At 43.7% G+C, this 22371-nt stretch overlaps 1 protein-coding gene across 1 annotated transcript in view; it reads right to left on the bottom strand.

Moving 5' to 3' along the window:
- Window positions 1-351: 351 nt before the first annotated feature.
- STAU2 (staufen double-stranded RNA binding protein 2) overlaps window positions 352-22371 on the bottom strand; it is a 227899-nt gene continuing 205879 nt past the window's right edge. Inside the window, 2 exon segments of the mRNA XM_033125843.1 lie at window positions 352-1433; window positions 2559-2647. Of these exon segments, the coding sequence (XP_032981734.1) occupies window positions 1340-1433; window positions 2559-2647 (183 nt within the window). The 3' untranslated portion in view covers window positions 352-1339.

Genomic DNA, 22371 nt, shown 5'->3' with positions numbered 1-22371 from the left:
TGAGTCAGCCAGATCATGATTTGTGGCGGTTTTGCTTGTGAAATCTTAATTCTAGTCCTATTGTCATGTTGGGTCCGGCAGTTAGACCATCTAGCGTTTTCTCATTGCACAACATTTGCAAATCAATAAGGAGAAAGCCCGAACAATGCGATGACGTGGGCTGGTCAGGAACCCGGCTCCCAGTCACCGGAGAGGCAGCTCTGCAGTTTCGCAGATACGGCAGGTGGCAGGGACATCCTCTAATGTCACTGGTGCGAGGATGACGAGGCCGGGTGGTGGCCTCTGGGATGGGTTTCAGTGAGGTGACTCTTAAGAGATGAGAGCGAGGGAATGACAGGACAATAACAACACTTCACACAGCAACTGACCAAATTTTTACTGCATTTGCTACACACTGGATTCCAACATGCTGGTCCCCAGCATGGCTGGCTACAAGCTGGCCGGGTTCTCCTTTCCCCGCCAGGGACATTATTTCGATCCTACTCACTGTCCCAAGTCCAGAGGCAGTTATTAAAAACACTCTCGATGCAAACAGTGAGGAGCCACAAGACACAAATGGCGGTGGGTGCGATTTCCACAGCGGAACGTGGAACCCAGAGAAATGGTTTGTGGAGGCAAGACGCCTCCTTGGCGGTTAAGAGTATTATGGAGCTCAAGGCCCACAAGGGATGTTTTTTTTTTCTTTTTAAATTCCTGGAGTATATTGAAACTAGTTGTTCCTAACATTATTTCATAGTTTTAATTAAATGTCTGACCTGATTTAAACCATGTTCGTTTGCATACATCTTTGAGTAGTGCGCCTTGGTTATTCATATTGATATAGGATGAAGGTTACAAATACCTGCATAAAAAGAGAAACTGTCACTCTATATGAAGACAACCACATTCCACAGCACGTCATTGATTAATTTTCAACTCGTCAAGCATTATTTCAAACGAGAGAGGAAGAGAATATAACTGAACACAAGCGCCACGACAAAACAATCGGAACAGAACCAGACCCGATTTCTCTATTAATCAATGTAAAAATCGTTACCTCTGTTTCTAACACTTTTCATTAATTGTTATTTTAAGCTCCAGTAGCAGGATCAGATTTCTGCTGCCTCTGGGCCAATGAGTTATGATCTGATCTCAAGTTCCAAGGGAAATGTGCAAAGTTTGATTTTTTTCCCCAGTTGAGTAAACAGTACTATGTATATTATCTCTTGTGTTAGAATAGTGTTGTCTTCACATAAGACTCAAATAATGGTATTAGTCATTCATTTCCGTGGACACAGACACCCTCATGCGTGCTGACAGGTTTATAAGGAAGCGGTGGCAGCCGTGGTTCTGGGAGCTGCTAGATGACGGACTTTGATTTCTTGCACTCCTGAGGGATGGAGCCCGGGTGTCTCTGGTTATTATCCGCTTTCTCTCCCAGATGCTGGCCTTGTCTGGAAGATTAATACATTAACAAGAGCTGAAGGTCCAGGCTTGCACGTCTTCAGACATGTTTATTAGCAGATGGCACACAGGATTCAAAGGTCACCACCAAAGTGACGTTTTAAAGTGAAACAACAATATTTATGTTCAGATGGTCTACTGATGAGATCATGTGGAAATGTTTTTGATTAAATTAGCTTATAAATGGTTGCCAATCTATAGACAACTTAAAAATGCCATGTCTGTTTACCAAATGTTTTCTTCTCACGCTCTCACCTTTTAAATATTAATGACCAAATGCTGCTTTTGGGGGGGGGTGCTTCTTTAACTGTAGGATTGGCGTATCTGGATTTCACGCCTTGGGTTATCTATTTTTTTTTTCATTTTAAAAATGTTATCTCTTGTGTGTGTTCTGAAACCTCACCTACTATTATTACTGCTCTGAAAGAGTTTGGATTCCACTAGGTAAATACAATTGCTTTCAATTTCTGTAATACAAATTGGGTCTCTGGAGAGACCTAAAATTCAGTCTCAGATAAGACCTTATGTTCAATATCATTAAAAAAGCTCTGAGCTAAATCTCAGAAACACTTATTATAGCTGCGTTTTTGCCCTTGCAGCCCTTGGGGGCCACACTTTTGTGGCAACGTGTGCTTGTGTTTCGTATAACAATGTGAAAAATGAAATGCAGCCAAGGGGAGGGGAGGCCTCTCTCAACTTCTTTCTCTTTTCTCTTTGTTGGGCCCCAACTTAGCGGGAATTGTGAAGGAAAATTTTTACCTCAGAAAATGGTTTAGCCAGAAAACGTTCAACCGTGTGACGTGAACAACAACTTTTTGTTTGTTTTGCAAGTCTCTACAGTCAACACAACTCACAAAACTATTTCCAACAAAGGGATTAAAATGCAGAAATAATCATCAGTTCGTAGATTAAAACTCTCACAGGCATATTGTAGGAAATGCATATGACCACATATACTGTTTCTCACTTGCTTATATTTAATTGTATTATGAATAATTTTGTAAGATATAGATACTATTGTCTTGACTTTTTTTTTACCTTGTTATTACCTGTATCTTATTTTTCACACAGTGACAAAATTATAAATGAAAGAATGCGACAGAAGATTTACTCACTTTTCAAGAGAACCTTTTTCAATATTCATTGTCCCTTCCATTGGATCCAGTCCTTGCTCAGAAAATTGTTTCAAGGCACTTAAAGCTGCCTAAAAGTGAAAACAAACATCAACTAACAAGGAGATCCAGTCACGGACTTTCATGTAATAAACACGTAACTGTAAAAAAAAAAAGCTGAGATGTATAGTAATAGTAAAGACTATCAAACTCATTAGTCTACAATAAACGCCCTTTTGCATCACTTAGCAAAATTACATTTGGAAGGCTGGATTTTCAGGGACCAATGTGTACTTGGTGAGAGCTGATCTGTGCTGGGGGAGACAGGAATCTCCACAAGTCTCCTGCCTTATCCCTTCTCCATAATTTTGTCAAAAATCACAATGTTTTACCTGCAAATGTAGAAACGCCTCGTGTAAACATACTTTGACAATGACTTTGCTTGATTTCTCCTCACATTACGGGAAACTACACATTCTCTTCCTTCCCAGGTGAGACTATCAGACCTTCCCAAGTTGGGTACTCTTTGCAAAAATTAGCATAAAGGTGTTGTTCAGTTTTAGAGACAGTGGGCCCCCACCAAGTCACAGAACGTGAGCAGAGAAATGGACTGAAGACAATGTACATACTGAGGGGATGGTATCCTCAGAGGAGAGAGGAAATCCCCCCTCCTTGGGGGCCCTAGGGAGGCGGGCTTGGCCATGGCAGAGCCTCCCAATGTGTTGCTATGCCTGTGACGTGCGTGGGATGCTGAAGGCTGTTGACAGGCTGGTGGAGCCTCGCTGGATAGCTGGGAGGCACCAAAAATGCGATGCTGATAAGATCTACATAACTTGTTGACACTCTTGTGCATGTTCCAAACTGTTATTTCTTTGACTAAGAATTTGGTTCTTCTTCCCCTCCCCCGCACCCCACTACTTTTAAGCTCCATCAGAAGGGCTTTGTTGAGTCTGAGAGAGGTGTGAGCAGCCAGGGTTGTTTGAGTCCTGGAGATCCCGCTGGGTCACACTTTGGTCATCTGTGTCTTTTCAACTGCCTTTGAAAACGCGTTAACTCTTGCAATTGCCCAGGCTTTTATCTGCCAAGGGTCTCTTTTGGGTAGCTAAGTGCACGATCCCTTTTACATGTCTTTTTTCGTAAGGGACTTTTTTTTTTAGTTTTGAAGTTAATAGACTTATTTTTTGAGAGCAGTTTTAGGTTTTCAGAAAAATGGAGCAGGTAGCACCGAGTTCCCGTCTACCCTCGCCCCCACCCAACACAAGGTCCCCCTGTTACTACCATTCTGCATTGGCAGGGTACAAATGCTGAGCCAATATTGATTCATCATCATTAACCGAAGTCCATAATTTACATTGGCGTCCACTCTTCGTGCTGTACATTCTGTGGGTTTTGACAAATGCGTAATGTTATGTGTTCACCACGACTGTGTCACACACAACAGCTTCACTGGGCTCCACTGTTCGTCCCTCCTCCTTATTCCCCAAATCCCTGGCAGCCACTAATTTTTTAACAACCTCTACAGTTGCTTTTTCCAGAATGTCAACTAGTTGGAATCATGCAGTATGGAGCCCTTTCAAATTGGCTTCTTCCACTTAGTCATGTGCATTTAAGGTTTTTCCACGTCTTTTCATGTCTTGATACTTCATCTCTTTTTAATTGCTGCATAATATTCCATTGTATGGATGTACCGCCGTTTTTTAATTCATTCGCCTATTCAGGGATACCTGCTTCCAAGTTTTGGTGATGATGAATAAAGCTGGGATAAATATCTGTGTGTAGATTTTTGTGTAATTGTAATATAATTGTAATTTTTTTTCTCCCTTCTCTCTTGGTCTTTCTACAGAAGGTGCAAAAAAAAATACATACATATTTTAAGAAAGGAAAAAACTATTAAAATTGTAATACTCAATACTGATAACAAAAGATGACTACAAGTCCCGTTTGACTTCTGCAATGACAAGAGATGCTCAAAGTGGTCCCCATCAGCATCCAGACGCTTCTGATTACGGCGAACTACTGCTTGAGCAACATTGACCAAGTGTCCACTTGCATACATTTTTTTGGTGCCCTTGGCATTTTGAAATCACAAATCCTATATTCAACCAAAAGTCGCAACATGTTCTTTTCTCTTTCTTTAGAGTACTCTGCCTTTCAGATCTTTTACACTGGTCTCCCTAGCTCAGATATGCCAATCTAAATGCCCACCCAGGTCTGCAGCCCTGGCCTGGGCACGCTGGGCAGGGAGGGGGCATCCTCGCACTCTGTTTTCAGCATTATCTCTTTGGACCTGGAGTCCTCAGGGATGTCGGTGCCCCACCCCACTACTCCTGCTCTTGGTCCACGCTCATACTAGACAGCAGCTGGCACGGGTGGCAGCGGCAGGTAAGCACTTGCCTCAATAAACCACACGGGTAGGAGCAGTGTGGTTTTCTCCCTGGGGTGCTCTTATTGGCTGAATTGAGTCCTCCCCAAAATCTACATGTTGAAGTCCTAACTCAGGGCCTCAGCACGTGGCCTTATGTGGAAACAGGGTCATTGCAGATGTAATGAATTAAGATGAAGTCATACTAGGGGAGGGTGGGCCCGGATCCAATATGACCAATGTCCCTATAAAAATGGGAAGTTTTGACACAGACACAGGGAGAACACTGTGTGAAGATGAAGGCAGAGATGGGTGTGATGCAACAGGAGCCAAAGAACGCTGAAGACCGCCAGCGAACCACCGGAAGCTGGAGAGCGGCATGGGAGAGATTTCTCCCTCGGACGGAGCTCTCAGATGGAACCAACCCTGCCGACACCTTGATCTTGGACTTCTGGTTCCAGAACTGAGACAATAAATGTCTCTTGATCAAGTCACTCACTTTCTGGTACTTTGTTACGGCAACTCTAACAAATGAATATAAGTTTATCATAATTCCTCTTTAAGGATATTAGGACCTCTCTCTCCTCTGTCTGTTGTTTCCTTTTATTACCTTTTTATTATACAAATAGTTTTTCATTACAGAATAATCATAATCTGTAGGCAACCAATAAAAGCGTAAATATTCACAACCCCACTCTCCATTTCCAACTTGGTATCTGCCTTTCCAAATCCTTCTCTATCCCCTCTCCATCTGGACATGCTATAACCCGGATTATACCTTAACACTGTTGTATACTCCGCCCTTTCATTGAACACAAGCAGTTTCCAGAGCAACACAAACATTTCATTAGCACCATTTAGCACGACTATACCCTCTACTATTGACTTCACGTACCCTTCTATATTTAGCCAGTCGCTACTGTTGGACCTTCAGGCCACTCCCAGTTTTTAAGCTATTATTCACACGGCACCAACTTTCCTAAGAGTTAAATCTCTGTGTACCATCTCAATAATTTCCTGAGGATAAACTCCTAGAAATTGAATTTCTGGGCCAAAGAACATGCACATTTTTAAAGACTTGAATGTGAGTTTTTTCTCTGTGCCCTCAGAGAGGTCGTGCCCACACCAGCAGTGTAAGGAGTGTCCGTTTGTCTAGGCGCCGTGGGAATTACCTCCCTGAATCACTCTGTGGATCATTTGAGCAATCCAGTGCTGTCCTTTTATGGCCCCGCCTTATTTTTAATTTATGCACCCTAATCATTTACCTTATCACTAGACTTGCCTTTGAGTGAAGTTTGTTTCTTTCACAAATTAAATTTATCCTCCAAAGACCCAGATGAGAACAATTCTCCTCCCTCCAAAAAAGAAATTTGCAGAGATTGGACTCTCCTTTAGATTCAGTTCAGTGACCTCTGAGGTCCTTCAAAGCCCTGAAATGCTGAGGTGGCTGGGCAGCCTTCCCAGGTGACTGGAGTGGACATTCCTTGTGGCCTTGTTACATGAACCTGAGCTCTGGAGTCCCACCTCATACACACGCGTGTGGAGCTAAGAGCCAGGCCCACTCACTGCTGAGCTCTGACAGCCACCCCACACCTGACCTTTCTAGATAGCACAACTTCGTGAGTGGGCTAATGGACTTAGTGTTCTTTGCATATTCAAAAATTGTTCTGATCCACTAACATGTGAATTACTGTCAGGAGTGCTGATTTTTATCAATCTCTTCCCAAATGGACTCTTACAGAAGGCTATTCAGAGCCTGGAAATTTACATTTGCAGTGTGGGATTGCAGAACGAGACTCTTGAGAGCTCCAGAGCTTCGCAGCCCTGTTTTATTCCCTGAAAGGCCAAAACGACAACTGGAACCAAATTAAAAAACAAAAACAAAAAAACTTTAAAAGCTCATTGATAGGCTAATTGTAGCCCGTTTTCACTGGTTGCTTTTTGGAATACTTGGTTCCCAGGGTCGTCTGAATACCAGGAACTAAATGTCTTGCCTCACTGAGTCCAGGACCTGGTGACACCTGCTTTCTTCCATCCGAAAAGAGAAGCACATATTAGATAAAGGCTAGGTCTCAGGTAGCAGGTTCAATGTTTTAGATCTTGCAAAACCTCCTGGATGATTTTATCAACATGTCAGGCAGGTCCCGGTGTGCTGTCAAAATGCCTGTCATCACTCAAAGAATGTCCTTCAGGCTGGAATGGCGGTGTGCTCTTTCACTCGATGCCACGAACGGATTTTCAGAATTCTTGCCTGGCTGCGTCCCTCCGCAGGTATGCTTACAGGGTTCCAAATCACATTCCCTTATCTATTTTATGAGATAGTTCAACCCACATCTTATTGATAACCCTGACTACAATCGCTTATAAATATGAGAAGACTTCTTGCTAATTTATAGAAGGCACTGAAGATGATTTATCTTCTCTGTAAACAGTGCGAGCTACCATTTGATGTGCATCACTCAGCCAGTCGTGAGACCGGGCGCTTCATGTGCATGATACGCAGATGCTAACCACACAGCCTGCCAGGTAGGTCCGCCTACCCATCAGGAATTCAGTCATCTCCTCCAGGTCAGACAGCCAGCAAGTGGCAGAGTAGAGATTTGAACTCAGCCCACATTCCTGATCACAGCTCCTTATTTCTCCATACTGAAACACTACTCACATTCAGGCTGCCCAGTGTCAGCGTACGTCCTTTCAATATCATTATTGCGAAATCACACTTCGAGGCTCATTCCATTAGCTCTCTTCCACAACACTTACTTGAGGTAAGCTCATAAAATTATCTCTGTTTTCCAGAAAGGGACTGATTATTTCGCAGGATCACACTCTCAGTTTCCAGTCTCCAGCCTTCTTGCAGACCTTGGGTTGACTTCTGAGGTTTCATTCAGCGCTTCTGTGACACTTGTGGTTTGGGTTTGGGCTAACACGAAAATGTTACCGGAATTATTTTGTCACTTAGAAATTACCCAGAGACTTGATTCTCCATTTCTTAAGCTTCTGACGGTACTGAGACTCACTGCCCTGACTAGCTTTCCCCTCTCAATTGTTCTTTGGAGTTTTTCTTCTCTCACCACCCTGTGGTTGCGGACAGGAGGGAGACACAAGCTTCAGGGTTTGTGGGATGTGGGGCATCATAGTGAGGTGCTGGGTGTGCAAAGGTGAGAGGGATAGAGAAAGCAGATGAAGAGTTTGGCTGTGAATCACAGGGAATAGAGTCAATAACATTGTAATAACAGTGTATGGTGTCAGGTGGGTACTAGATTTATCGGGGTGATCACTTCATAAGTTATACAAATGTCCAATCACTACGTTGTACACCTGAAACCAATATAATACTGTATGTCAACTGTCGTTGAAAAAAATAAAAAATAAACAAGTGCGGCTGTGATTTATGGAGAGCGAAAAGCCCGGTGTGTTTAGGGAAGCAGCGCTGAGCGGGGCTGCCAGCCAGGTGCCTTCTCTTACAGGTAGGTAGGTACTAACACAACTTCCTCCCCCACTTGTGACAGCCCCAGCTAAGGAATTAGGGGCTCTCCTCCCACCCTCACCTCCAATTCATCATTCACTACTTTCCCAGAAAGGACACGTTCCAGATTACAAAACCCCGTGGAATGAGATGGCTTTGCTTCCCTTCCAACAGCCAAATGCCCACAACAGGATTAGGTGGCAGTGCCTGAAATAGCCACTTTCCATTCAGCAAGACCCAGTTCTCAACCATTTCAAGGAACACCGTGTAAGGGGGTGGCTTTGCAAACAAATACTAAAATGTAAGTCCACAAAAGTGTTTTACTCTGTGCCTCCCAATCTGTCCAGAAGATGGTAAAACCAACAAAATCTCCATGATTAAACTACATGAACTGAATAAATTGTCACTCACTGGAAGCCAGTTGCTTAAAAAAAAAAAAAGAAGAAGAAGAACATATTATAAATATGCTACATAATATTAACTAAGGATGCTTTGTAAGGGGAAAATCAAATAACCTTCATATGTGAAGTCTGATTAAGGAGCAAGTTCTCCACTGTCTGTCACTGGAGGGGAAATAGCTAACATGATACTGCCTGTAGCTCCCTTTTCAGCAGGGACAATCTGCTGTGTGATCAACGTAAACTAATCTTGGGGAGTCGTGGGAAAGAGGTAAATCTGGGTTCCTTAATGAGGAACATCCTGAGTGATGCTTAAACCCAAGTTGTGTAACTTCCCACACACTGTGCATTTGAGAATTTCAAAGATACACTAACATGAGTACCCAGAACTCTCCATACAGCTTTGGCCATAAACAAATAGACAACTAAATGATTTCATTTCCAAGGGCAGAAAATGTTTTCCTACCAAATCAAAACAAACTCACTCAGCATCCACTTGTATGTTACCACAGCTAACCAGCTGGAATCTTAAACTTTAGCTCTGTGACAATTTGCCTGTTCTACAATTTGCCTGTTTGGGATTTTAAAATAAAAGGGATATCCAAGGCAAGACATGTAGCTTCGTTTGAAAGGAGAAAAATTGAAGTATTTTAAAGGCGTGAATGATATTTCCTTTTCTTCTTCCTGTGTTTTCAGCTCAACACTTGTATCTGTGTGTGTGTGTGTGTGTCCTTTAGAAGAGAGCATCTGCATAGATACATGGAAATATTTTTGTCCCTCAAAAGATTTTACAACTGTTTTGTGAGTAAAGCCCCACAGGTTCTAGAACAGATGTCGCTACCATTTCATGTGTTGCTTGTTTTGTGTGTAGTTATAGCAATGCCAGAAACATGATGCCAATGAGATCCTTTCCATGCCTCTTTGTTGGTCTTGGTTCACACGTGTCCGTGTGTGTGTGTGTGTGTGTGTGTGTGTGTGTCCCCACAGAATCACAGAATGGAGGTGAGTCTTTCCAGCCATTTCTGTGACTTCTGTCTTTCCTCTCGTCAATTAGCAATTAGCAAATTGTGCTGAAACCAGAGCCTGGTCTTCCTACTTCCTTTTTCAGGAATTAAATTGTAATGACAGGGTAGCTGTATTAAGTCCCTCTTTGAGAGACAACATGGTCTTCATTAGCAAAATCTGAATTTAAACTCATCCTCTTATGACACACAATTCTTAAGATGAAGCCCAGTGGATCCTTTTATTTCCCTTTTTTCCATCTCACACTTTTCCCAAACGATTTCATAGCCTGAATCCCAGAAACAGACAGGCTGTTCCCATTCAAGTCAGTGGTAACCACACATGTCTGAGTGTGGTCTTCATTCTTAAGTGCTCGGGGTTTGTTTTGTTTTGCCTAAAGTGCTTGTTCCCGAGGAAAAGTTCCTGGGAGCAGATCTAACTGTTAGATTCGTTTCAGTTCACACCCATGGTCATCTATGCAGCTCATTAAATCACTCTCCTTTATCGAGAAAGTGGTAAGTTTCGAACTGCAGACTCTCCGACCTTCTCATCCCAACAATCGTTGAGACTTGATTTGATATTAAATTATTCAAATGACTGGAAAACCAGAAGGTTCCTCAGGGAGCCCAAAGGCTTATTGCCCAAAGGATGTGAATTTTAATGTTTCTAAGGTATCATTTTCTTGCTTTGAGAGGTCTGTAGCAAAATGCCAAGTCTCTATACAGAATAAGAGAAACCAAAAAGAGAGAATTATATTTCTAAGTTTTATCACATTACAGTAGGATCTTCAGTCTGTTACATTTGAGATGAATCAATGCTAGATAGGACTTTAAAAATAAAATGAAAAGAGGATTATAATGAGCTTTAATGAAACCATTTGCTGCCAGCTTTCTAATAATTTCACTATAGCCTGCACTTTCCATTTATGCTTACATAATCCTGTTGGTTCAGGTAATTTCCATAAAATTGGTGCTTTCTAAAACGGCTTACTGTTGGAACAAAGGGATGTCAGCCTGCTATGGTGCTGGCTACTCACTGTGAAAAAAAAAAGGGGGGTGGTGCCCGGAAGACACGCGGGTTTTATGCAGTCTACTAAAGGAAAGAACAGGAATTTTGACCCCAGAATGTGGGGAATTAGTACAAAATTGGACACGTAACCTACAGACTGAGCCATCACCTTTATTTCTGCGGTCAGGCTCTTATGTTGGGTAATCCATGTAGCTGGCAGCCTTGACAATGATACAGAGCTGAATTTAAAGCAGGATTAACTGTGCTAAGGAATGTTTTCAGTGTGTTTAGAGCAAACTTGAGCAGCCGCATCCGTGCTGCCATGTCTTCCTCCAACCATGCTTTTCTGTGTTACCAACTTCGTTCCTTTTTCAATTCCCGTGTTGTCCTCTATTTAATTACTTTTGATTCAGCAAAACATGTTTACCCAAACATGAGGTCGGTACAAAGCAAGCATCACTCTGTGCTTGGCAGGATAATGCCCCCAGGCGGTGTCCATATTCTAATTTCCAGCATTTGAACATGTTGCCTCACATGTCAACAGTGATTCTGCAGATGGGATGGAGGTATCAATGTTGAGATGGAGACATAATCCTGGATTAGCCACGTGGGTTCAATCTAATCACACCTTCAAATCAGAGGCACTCCCCTGGCTTTGGTCAGAAAGATGTGATCAGGAACAAAAGGTCAAAGAAATGCAACACTGTTAGTTCTGATGATGAAGGAAGGAGGACACAAGCCATGGAATGTGAGTGGCCTCTGGAAGCTAGAAAAGGCAAGGAGACCAAGTCACCCCAAGAGCCCTCCCAAAAGAATTGCTGACAGCTTGATTTTAGTCCAGCGAGCCTGCTGCGTGATTTCTGACCTACAGAACTTGAAGATAATCCATTAGTGCTGTGTGTTAAAAATCTGTTAATTTGTTATAGCAGCAAGAGAAAACTAATACGCTCTCCTGTTATCTGGACAAGGAAGGGGAAAGGGCCTGGTGTTTGGAGTCTGCCAGGCCTAGATTAAAATGCCAGCTATTCTGCAGACCAGCTGTATGTCTTTATGCAAGTTCCTTCAAATCCCTGAGCCTCTTTCTCATCATCCGCAAATTGGAGACTACAACACTTACTGCATCCAATTTTTCGGGGAGTTAATGCCTGGACCATAGTGGTGTTTAATAAATGAGGGATTTTATTACATATCTTTCTGTGTGGAGCCCAACATCCAGTCATAACATTCTTTATACTCTTATCTCCACGCTAATTTATGTTCAGTGTCCTATATACTTCTATTAATTTTTTTCCTAGCACAGTGCTCACCCGTCCCTCTTCCTAAGAGAACCCTGCCATGATGCTTCCTCCTTCACCAAAAGTGGTTCATTCCTCCCAGCCTCAGAATAACATTCCGTATCCTTGGCCTGGCATTCAACTAGCTGGCTCCATTCTACTTCGTGACAGCCTGTTTCTCACAATGTGACGTCGCCAGCCTCAGGAACACCTGGCAGGTGTCAGTGTTATCAATGAGCTCCCATTTCAGAAGCCTGCCCATATGGATCTTCCGCCCTGGTCTACCTTGGGTCTGCGGGAGACACCTGAGCCTTTCCGACTTCTCAGGGGGGACTTTCCTGATTCTGGGAGTTTCTCCCTCCGAGGAATTTCGGGCAGCCCTTGTCATTTGCCTCCCTGAATGGTGAATCCTCTTTGACGTGTTTACGTTCTGACTCCCAGGTGGTCGGTCAACCAGGGGCTGGTGGAGCCATTTTCCTGTCTGAAATCATCCCAGTGTGTTTTCAGACCATCTTCAAGGACTAGTCCTTGATACATTGTCCATCAGCTTCCGTCTGAAGCTCCCCGCACACAGACAAATGCTCACAGACACCTTTCTTTCTTCTGTTTTCTCTTTATTCTCTGAGTCACTATCCTGCCCTCGCTTGCTTTCCGACCCATCGCAGGCATCTCCAAGGCTTTTTTCCACCAAGGCTCTCTCTCCTCCTTTCACGTCTCCATCCACAGGCTCTGTGGTCAATATGCCACGGGATAAACCATCCTGGGAAAGCAGGGCTGGGTCGTATGCATCTGTGTGGGAGAAGGTTCTCCTGCTCCACAGTTTACCTCCAAGGAACGCAGATGATAGTTACTGTCTTTTTGAAACATCAATTATTTGGGCTTTGGCTTCCATCACCTTTGAGCAACCAGCGCTCTACCCTCCCTAAATCAGTATGAGGTCTATACAGGAAGTGCCTGGGAAACCCCACCTGGGAAGACCCCCCAAGGGGGCCTTTGCACATTCTGAAACAGTGGACCAGAGGAGAGCCTCTTGGGCCCAAGGGGAGCCTGGCGCTGCAGGCTATCGTGGCTAAAGTCTGCCTCTGCAGACCTTCCCTCCACTGCCCCAAAGGTCCATTTGGGATTTCTTGATCCTTTGATCCAAAGAGAATGAGAAGCATTCCCGCTAAACTTGTGCACACACTGCTCAGTCTATTTAGGAATTCCATTTGGGTTTGAGTATGTGACTGGTGAAAACCTACATTACAGTTATTTCATAACTTTTACTGCATTTAATGTATTCTTGGATTGCATGGGGAGTGGGTGGTTGGGAACAGGATGATGGTCAGACAATAATCTATAAAGTTCTGTTTAATTCTGATGTATTACAAAAAAGATCTAGGTGGAAAGGCAGATGGTTCAAAGACCTTACTACAGAAGCCTGATTTTCTTGGGGAATTTGGTGGCTGTCCTTGTGGTCAGATTGTAGGGGAGAGGGCCAGAATAGAGCTTTACCTTCATCTCAAATGTCTCCTTAGCTTCTTACTGACACCTGATTTACACACACACACACACACACACACACACACACACACACTTACATTTTAAAATAAAAGTTCCAAACATTCACAAAAGTACAAAGAAAGGTATACTGAACCCCCACAGAACCTCTCACTCAGATCAAGAATTATCAGTATTTCGCCAATCTTATTTTATGTATCTTCATGTTCTTCCTGTAATATTGTCAAACAATTATCAGATAAAGGTACAGGCCGTCATTACACCTAACAAAATTAGCAATAAATCCTTTCTGTCATCTAAATCATGTTAAAATTCCCAGGTCATGTTAAAATTTCCCTGATAGTCTCAAAGATACCTCTTAAGGTTGGTTTTCAAATCTATACCCTACTCGGTTTTCGCACTGTATTTGATTGATCTTTTGAGAGCTACGAGTCCTACGGCAGGCAGAATAATGGCTCCTAAAGATGTCCGTGTCCTAATCCCATGTCTGTGAATGTTACTTTACAAGGGACTTTGAGATTAAATTAAGGACCTTGAGGAGGGACGAGTAGCCTGGATTACCCTGTGAGTCCAATCTAATCACGTGAGTCCTTAAAATCACAGCACCTCCCCCAACTCTGGTCAGAAATTCAGACATGAGGATGGAAGAAGGGTCAGAGGGGTGTGACATTACTGGCTTTGAATATGGAGAGAGGGGCCATGCTTTTAGCCCAGGGAGACCATGTGTCTGACTTCTGACTACAGAACTGCAAGATAATACCTTTGTGTTATTTTAAACTGCCATTCCTTTAACAGGGCAGCGAAAGTCACACTGAGGTGTAAACGTGTGACACCAGATTCTTTTCTGAGACCTGGCTGGTGTTGGGCCTGACAAAGAGACACCAGGGCCTGACTGATGTCCAGGAAAGGGGAGGTTGGGGGCCTGGAAGAAATGGGGCCAACTGTGCTTGGTGGCCCTTCAGACGCCGTTGGTGGTTCCCTGCAGAACACATCAGACAAGAACAGAAGAGCTCCCCACCCCTCACAAAGCAGGCTTTACACAAAGGTCAAGTCTCTCATTGCCTAAGTCCTTCGCAGACATTCCTCTACTGTGAGGGACCCAGGCACCACTCTCCCCTTCACTCGTTACACTCTATGCTGGGCTCCTTCCTGTTCCTTGACCTTGACCAGCTCTTTCTTACCTCAGAGAGCCATGTGGTTGGTCTCTCTACTCATCCCTTCTCAAATCAGCCCCAGGGAGGCCCCCCCTGATGACCCCATCTAGGCCCCCCCCAACAAATCACATAACCTTGTCCATTTTCCTCATAACACTTGTCACAATCTGTGGTTCTTTCCTAGAGGGAGGGGCCTGGTCTGACTCACGCCTGGGTATCATCATTCATTCAACAAACATACACTGAGAACCAGGCAGCACTCTAGGCACCAGGAAAACGAAGACTAAGCTCCACAGTCCCTGCCTTTCACGGCGTGTCTGCCTGCAGAAGGGAAAAGCATGCAAACAGTGCCAGTGGAACAAGATGATTGCTGTAAAGAATATAAGACAGTAGCACGGAGAAAGGGCTCTCAGGTCTCCCTGGAGAAAACAGAGTGCCACAGAAAGCAGTATTTGGGGTGCAGCAAGCTGAGTAGGACTTTCTTAGGGAGGCAAACAGCGAGAGGAAGGCATTCTTGGCAGAGCGAGACACCTGTGCAAAGCAATTCAGAATGGCTGGGGCTGGGAGGTCTGTGTGGGGTTGGTGGGCGGGGCATGATAAGCGTCCTAGGCAATTTTAAAGCTGCTTTTAGAAAGAGGCACCTTGCTCTAGGAAAGGCTGAGCCAAGCCCAAGGGGTAGAAGCCACAGGCAAATGGATTTGGTCTCAGAACAGGAAGGAATCTTGTGTCCAGGGAGAGCATACTGGACACGGAGGTTACACTGGGGGACGGCCATCGCCTGGGCCATCTGTCAGGTGGGAGGCGACGCTGGCAGGCAGGTGGCTGTGAAGGCCCTCTTGTCTCTCAGGCTCTCGCGAATCAGGCCTCACAGAGCAAGAACATGAGCACCTTTGCAGGATGAGACGGGTTGTTGGAGAGGTGGCATTGAGAACTATGTAACGTGTGATAAGTATGGTTTGCAGGTGAAAGCTAAGTTCTCCCTGATAGGGGTGAGAATTTGGATCTGAGCTTCACCCTGGATCACGTTCCTCACCAGAATCAGTACAGCCCTCTACTATAGAGGTTCACTGATGGATGTGTCTGGTGGATGTGTCCTACAGGTGTCTGCCGTGTGAGGATGTGTAACAACAGACTCTCTGGGGGGAAACATCCCTCACTGGCGCTGTCTCCAGCGTCCTGCTTACTGCCCAGAGGCAGGGCAGTAAAGGTTAAGAGCCCGGGATGTGCAGCCCCACAAACCTGGGCTCAAGAACTGGCCCCACCTCTTATTAGCCGTAGGACCTTGGGCAAGTAAAACATCTCCACTAGTCAACGGCATGGCATCTTGTGCTGACGATGCTCCCTGTGTTCTAAGAACGTTACATTCCTAACTCATTTGATATTCACCGTCACCACAAGTGGGCTTGTTAAAATGAGGGTACAGGGAGATAAATGGAGTAATTTATGCAAGGCCACAAAGCGTGTTCCTGGAAGAGCTGGAATTTGGACTGAGACCACCTGGCTGTGGAGCCAAATTCGTAACTACTACAATAAGTTCTCACTTGACATCGTCGATAGTTTGGTGACTTTAAGCGAAACGACTTACAACAAAGTGGATCTTACCACAGGCTGATAGATAAAAGCAGAATTAAGTTCCTACGGCCCCTCATCAATGTGACAATGAAACGATGCTGAATGAAACAACATTCTTTGAGGACTTGCTGTATATCGTACCACCTCTTAATCCAGAAACAGGACGTACCATTCAAGTGCTCAAGAAATAGCATGAGCCAGACCAAGCAAGGCATGGCGCCTGTAAGAACAGGTCTGGGTGCTGGCGCTGAGAATATGGGCTTCCCCCTTTGATCCATGCCCTTACTTCCTCTTATGCTGCCCTGAGCTGCGGTCTTTAGGGGAGTGTGAGGGGTGGGAACCGAGAAGGTGCAAAGCTGGCAGCAAAGGCTGATGGACTTGTTTGGGTAGGCATGGGTCTGGCGACCCCAACTGGACTTACAGCAGGCACGACTGACCTCGACAGGGGGACTATTTAGGTGGGGCCAAGATTTGGAGCTAGGCTAATTTAGACTCACTCTCAAGGCTGGAACCCAGATAGGTTTGGACGAGTTACTCACCAGGCTAATCAGAAACTATGAACGAATGTTTGTTAATCAGCCATTTCATATTTTTTCCCAATATTACAAGGCTAGATGTCCCTCGGCTTCTGGGACCTCCAGGCCTCTTGCTTTTCCTCTTATGTCACTGGGCACCTCTTCTCAATCTCTGATGCTGGCTTTTCTTCATCCTGACTTTTAAGTTCATCTTTGGATCTTTCATGTTCTCTATGAATATTCTCTCCCTAGACGATTTCTTTGAGGCCGCTACGGCTTCAATCCCTTACAAATACTGATGGGCCCAACGCCCACCTTCCGCCCCCAAGTTCACACATATGACGAAGGGGGTTCTGATGGGTCTTCTCTGAAATGCATCCAGAATCTAACTACTAACCACCTGCTCTGCGACCATCCTAGCCCAAGTTACCATCACCTCTTACCAAGATTCATGCCCTAGCTTCCTAACTCATTTCCCTGTGTCTACCTCTGCCCACCTAAAGCCTCTCCTCTGCATATATCCTGAGAGAGATGTAAATGAGAACAGGCCGCGACCCTGCTCAAAACCCTCCAGTGGTTTCTTGTTGCTCTTGGAGCACAACCCCCATTTCTGATTGGGCCCCGAAGCCCGATCGTGATGTTACTCCACGTACAGCTCCATCTCACCACTTCCACACTCCCCCAAGTCTCTTTGCTCCTCACAGACCCTGAGTTCATTCCTGTCTCAAGGACTTTCATCTGCTTTTCCCTAAATCTGGGACGCTTCTCCCAGTTCTTCACATGGCTGGCTCCTCACTTCATCCACTTCACTACTCAATTGTCACCCCTTGTCACCACCACGGGACCTAAAGAAGTGGCACCACCCCACTGCTAGCCTGGCCTCTCCTCACACTACCTAATTTTTAATGCTTATTGTCCCTAAAATTTTATTATATATTTACCCATTCACTTGTTTATTGTCCACGTCCCCCATTAGGACGTCAGTTCCATGAGGGAAGAGATGAGATGTGTCTGGTCTGTCCATTGCTAAATACCCAACACGCAGAATAATACAGGCTCACTAAATACTTATTAACTGAATGATTAAAAGAATAAACGAATGGTTAAAAACAGTGACCATGTTCAATGATATCCAGCCACCTCACATATATAGAAGGTGCCAAAAAAATGTACACACATTTTAAGAAAGGAAAAAACTGTATTAAAATTGTAATACTCAATATATACCGATAACAAAATAAATACAAATCATGTGTATACATTTTTTGGCACCCCTGGTATATAGCTTTATTAATTTTCAGAAGTTCCCTATGGAAATTAGGGAGTAGATTACTTTCTCCCATTTTTGAAACCCAGAAGTAACCATTGGTTTGATGTTTAAAGACTGATTATTCAGTTGGAATAAGTAGCTGCTAAATGGTTTTTCAAATGAAGAAAGTTAAATACCACATTTCCCTGAAAATAAGACCAAGCCAGACAATCAGCTCTAATGCATCTTTTGGAGCAAAAATTAATATAAGACCCGGTCTTATTTTTAATAATAATACAAGACCAGGTCTTATATATAATATAATATAATATAATATAATATAATATAATATAATATAATATAATACTGGGTCTTATATTAATTTTTGCTCCAAAAGATGCATTAGAGCTGATTGTCCGGCTCGGTCTTATTTTCAGGGAAACATGGTGTCATGATAGGGTCCAATGTGGGTGTTCTCTTACAAATAAGTTGTAAACTTATTTTATGCCAATTACAGTACTGCAACTTTGGAAGAAATTTTATTGGAATTAACTGTAATTTTTTTCTAGAAAGTTTTAATATTTTTAAACTAACAGAAATTCAAAGTCACCGTAAAGTTCAAGAAGTAAACTGCATCTTCTTTTTCTCATTACAATGGAGCACATCACGAATAATACCACACTGCATTTGGTAAGTTTTAGAAACTTCATTAAAAGTAAATTTTAAAATCTATCGTTAAATAATCATCTCAAAAAAACCTAGTATACTTAGTTTCTTAAAAAAAAACACCTTCATTAAGACAATATAATCAAAGAGAATTACTTTGTGCCTAAATAAGTATGATCACAAAGGGTCCCCTTTCCCTACCTCCACCCCCAAATCGTAAGAAATTTAGTGTACTTTTGGGGATATGTTTTAGGTCTGCCAAATACTTAAGTAAAAATTTATCTTAAATTGTTTTAAGAAACTGCTAGTGTTCTAAGAGGGTGGACACATTCTAATATATCTAGACACAGTTTTTTGTTTTTTTTCTAATTGCTGGGCTACAGATGAAGATGAAAATTATAAGAATTTACGTGACGATCAGAGATGGAATCCTAATCCATTTTAAGCTGTAAGCATGACAACTGGCAGTTCCTAACAGAGGATTTTTTTTTTTTTTTTGCCTGAGGGGACATTCCCTTTCAAAACCAGAATATTTTTCTCCTTTTCCTTCTAAAGATAGCACGTTAAACTCCAATCATACTGGTTAATCTTCTAAGGAGGCAAGGTAGATAAGAGAGAGAATCTGGGATAGATTTATAAATTTGGGGTAAATTGCAACATGAAGCATTCCAATATGCAATTTCAGATCAAAACCTTAACGCGGGCATGGGACATTATATCAACCAACAGCATTCTTTAGAAATACCTGACATTCAATTGGATAGAATTGTATATTGAAACAGATTGTAGGCATATTGCAAATGTTTTCCCTCTAGCACCTGGTGGTATCAAAGCCCAGGAGGAAGAGTGGGTGACCATGCCAGAATTTAAAAGCTGCCTTTTGGATAAATATGTGGAAAGGATTTGAATTAAGTTATCAAAAGGCTAGAAGAATTTGCTGAAAGTGGGGTGGGTGCTAAAAGCAATAAGGTGTTCAGAATTTGACAGCATGCAACTAATAGCCCTTTGTGTAGCTAGTATTGTTAGCCAAATAAGGGTAAATAATATTTCAAAAGAGCAAAATTAAGAAATGAATAGAAGCATCAAAGATACCATGGCAATACCCTGCTCTGTAAAAGTAAGTAGTAGTTACAGTATCTGAGATGCAATGTGGGATGATGGACAACAGGCACCTCCTCTCTGGAGTCTTTCTTTACCTGGGAGTAGTGACTCGTGATTTCTGTGCCTCGAGTGATAGTCAAGGTAAGCTAACTGCTCCCCAAACACCCCAGAATCTCATTGCTCATGGAAAGCCCAACTGGGCGTTCTTGGGCAGTGGACACTGGTCAATCAGGGTCCCAGGCCCCTTGCATCCTGTGACTCTGCCCTCTCTGGGGTAGCATTACGGATCTCTCCATTCAGCCCAGGGATGGGAAAATAAAATAGAAGATCATGCAGGGGAAGAGTTTATGAGCGAGGACTGAAAGCCTTCGTACTCTACCAACACGACCACACCCAGTGACATGAGGACACCTCGCTCCATGACGACACTCAGCTCCAGGTTGGAGAACCAAGCCTGGCTGGGCATGGAGGAGAGGAAGCAGGTGTGGTGAGTCATTAGTTTCGGCCACAAGTGGCACCGTGTTGTTGCAGTCACTGGCTGAGGCACGTGCATGTCTGTGTCCTCCTGCTGAATCGTCAGCCCCACAAAAGGGCAGAGTTGGGCCTTTCGTTTTGGTAACTGTAGCACCAGCGCTGGCATGAAGTTCATGCTCAGTTCATGGTCAGGGACTGTGGGTTGCCTGGCTCCTAACACCCAGCAGAGGGACCCTGTAATGTTAGACTGGCTGTCTAGGCTCTAATGTTGCCAAGAAATGCCTGGATCTCTCCCCTTCCTCAAGATAGCGTCTCTGTGAAGACATTTCCGCAGGGCATGGGGAGCTCATGCCAACCGTGGGCAAGGAGCGCCTCCTTTCTTAGTTCCCACTGTGTCCTCATGCAATGAGCCTTCACAGGAGAGGTCTCACCCCCTGCGCCTCGGAGCCGTTGGTGCTCTGGTGGGGGAGGGAGAGGTTAGATTCCCGAAAGACGAAGGGGTAAAGGGTTTCTAGGGAACCCCAACGTCGAGAATACAAAGGTACAAAGGGAACCAAAACCTTACCCACTGAGAAAGCAGTCAGAAGTTATGAGGGAATAAGCAGGACGGTAGGACTTTATAAAAATTGAGAACCTTCTTCTCTGTGTTTCCATTTGGTTTCACTCAAAGCAGGAACGGCCTGTGTGACTATTCAGACAACAAAGAAAGGGGTTTCTGTGGAGTTTGCATCCCACTTCGTGGTCGGGCTGGGGTAAGATGACTCTCTACAGAAGAAACAGAGACACCAAGCGGCCTTATTCGTGTTTTGTTAAGCAAAATGACCATAAAAGAAAGAGCGATCAATTGGACTGCATTAAAATCTACAAAGCTTTTGTTCTGGGAAAGGCCCTGTAAGAAGATGAAAAAAGAAGTTACGGACTGGGAGAAACTATTTTCAGGCCACATATCTGACAGAGGACTAGTACCTGGACTATATAAAGAATTCTGAAAACTCAACAGTGAAAAACAAACCATCCGATCAGAGAATGGGCAAACGACCTGAAGAGACGGCTCCCCGGAGAGGGTTTACGGGTGGCTAATAGACACATGACAAGATGCTCAACGTCACTACCCAGGAGGATCACACTATGACTACAAACCAATCCAAACAGCTAAAATAAACAGCAGTGGCACGCCCAGTGCTGGAGAGGAGTCAGAGAAACTGGACCTCTCCTACATTTTTGATGGGAACGTAGAATGGGTCAGCCCCTCTGGCAAAATAGTTTGGCACGTTCGTAAAAAACGAAACCTAAACTTTATCACCCAGCCATCACTCACACTCTTGGTCATTTATCCCAGAGAAATGAAAATGTATGTCCACACAAAACCCGTACACAAATGTTCACGGTCGCTTTATCTGTAATAGCCCCAAACTGGAAACAACCAAAATATCCCACGACAGATGAACTATTAAACAAACAGCCACACCATGGAATACTCCTCAGCATTAAAAAGGGATGAGCCATTGGCAACAAAGCAACTGGGATGGACATCAGGCTGAGCGGAGAAAGCCAGATCCCATCCCCTTTACTATATGATTCCACTTCTATAATGTTCTCAAAATGACAAAAGAATAGAGGTGGATACAGATTAGTGGTCGCCAAGGGTTAGTGGTGGGGGTGGGAGAAGGGGCAGGACAAGGCCACGATGGGACAGCACTAGGGGGGATCTCGGTGGGGATGAAAGGGTTCTGTGTCTGGACTGCAGTGGTGGTTCCATGAATCCACACGTGAAACAAACAGCACACATGGCCCCAGTGTCCATATGCTGGTTTGGATATTGTAGTTATAGATTAAAAAAAAAAAAAATGTAACCACTGGAGGAAACTGGGTACAGAGTAAATGGGACCTGCCTTTACTATGTGTGCAACTTCCTGTGGAGCTATAATTACTTCAAAATAAAAATTAAACACAAAACGCAATCAGACTTGTGCTTTTTGGAAAATTACCATTTTAAATTTTAAAATGAGTAGTTCTCATCGGAAAACTGTGAAAAATACTTCAGTGTGAAGGAACGTCCCCCATATTATATTACC

Source organism: Rhinolophus ferrumequinum, chromosome 14, assembly GCF_004115265.2.
Source record: "Rhinolophus ferrumequinum isolate MPI-CBG mRhiFer1 chromosome 14, mRhiFer1_v1.p, whole genome shotgun sequence".
NCBI lineage: Eukaryota > Metazoa > Chordata > Mammalia > Chiroptera > Rhinolophidae > Rhinolophus > Rhinolophus ferrumequinum.
This window is presented reverse-complemented; position numbering and strand designations above follow the sequence as displayed.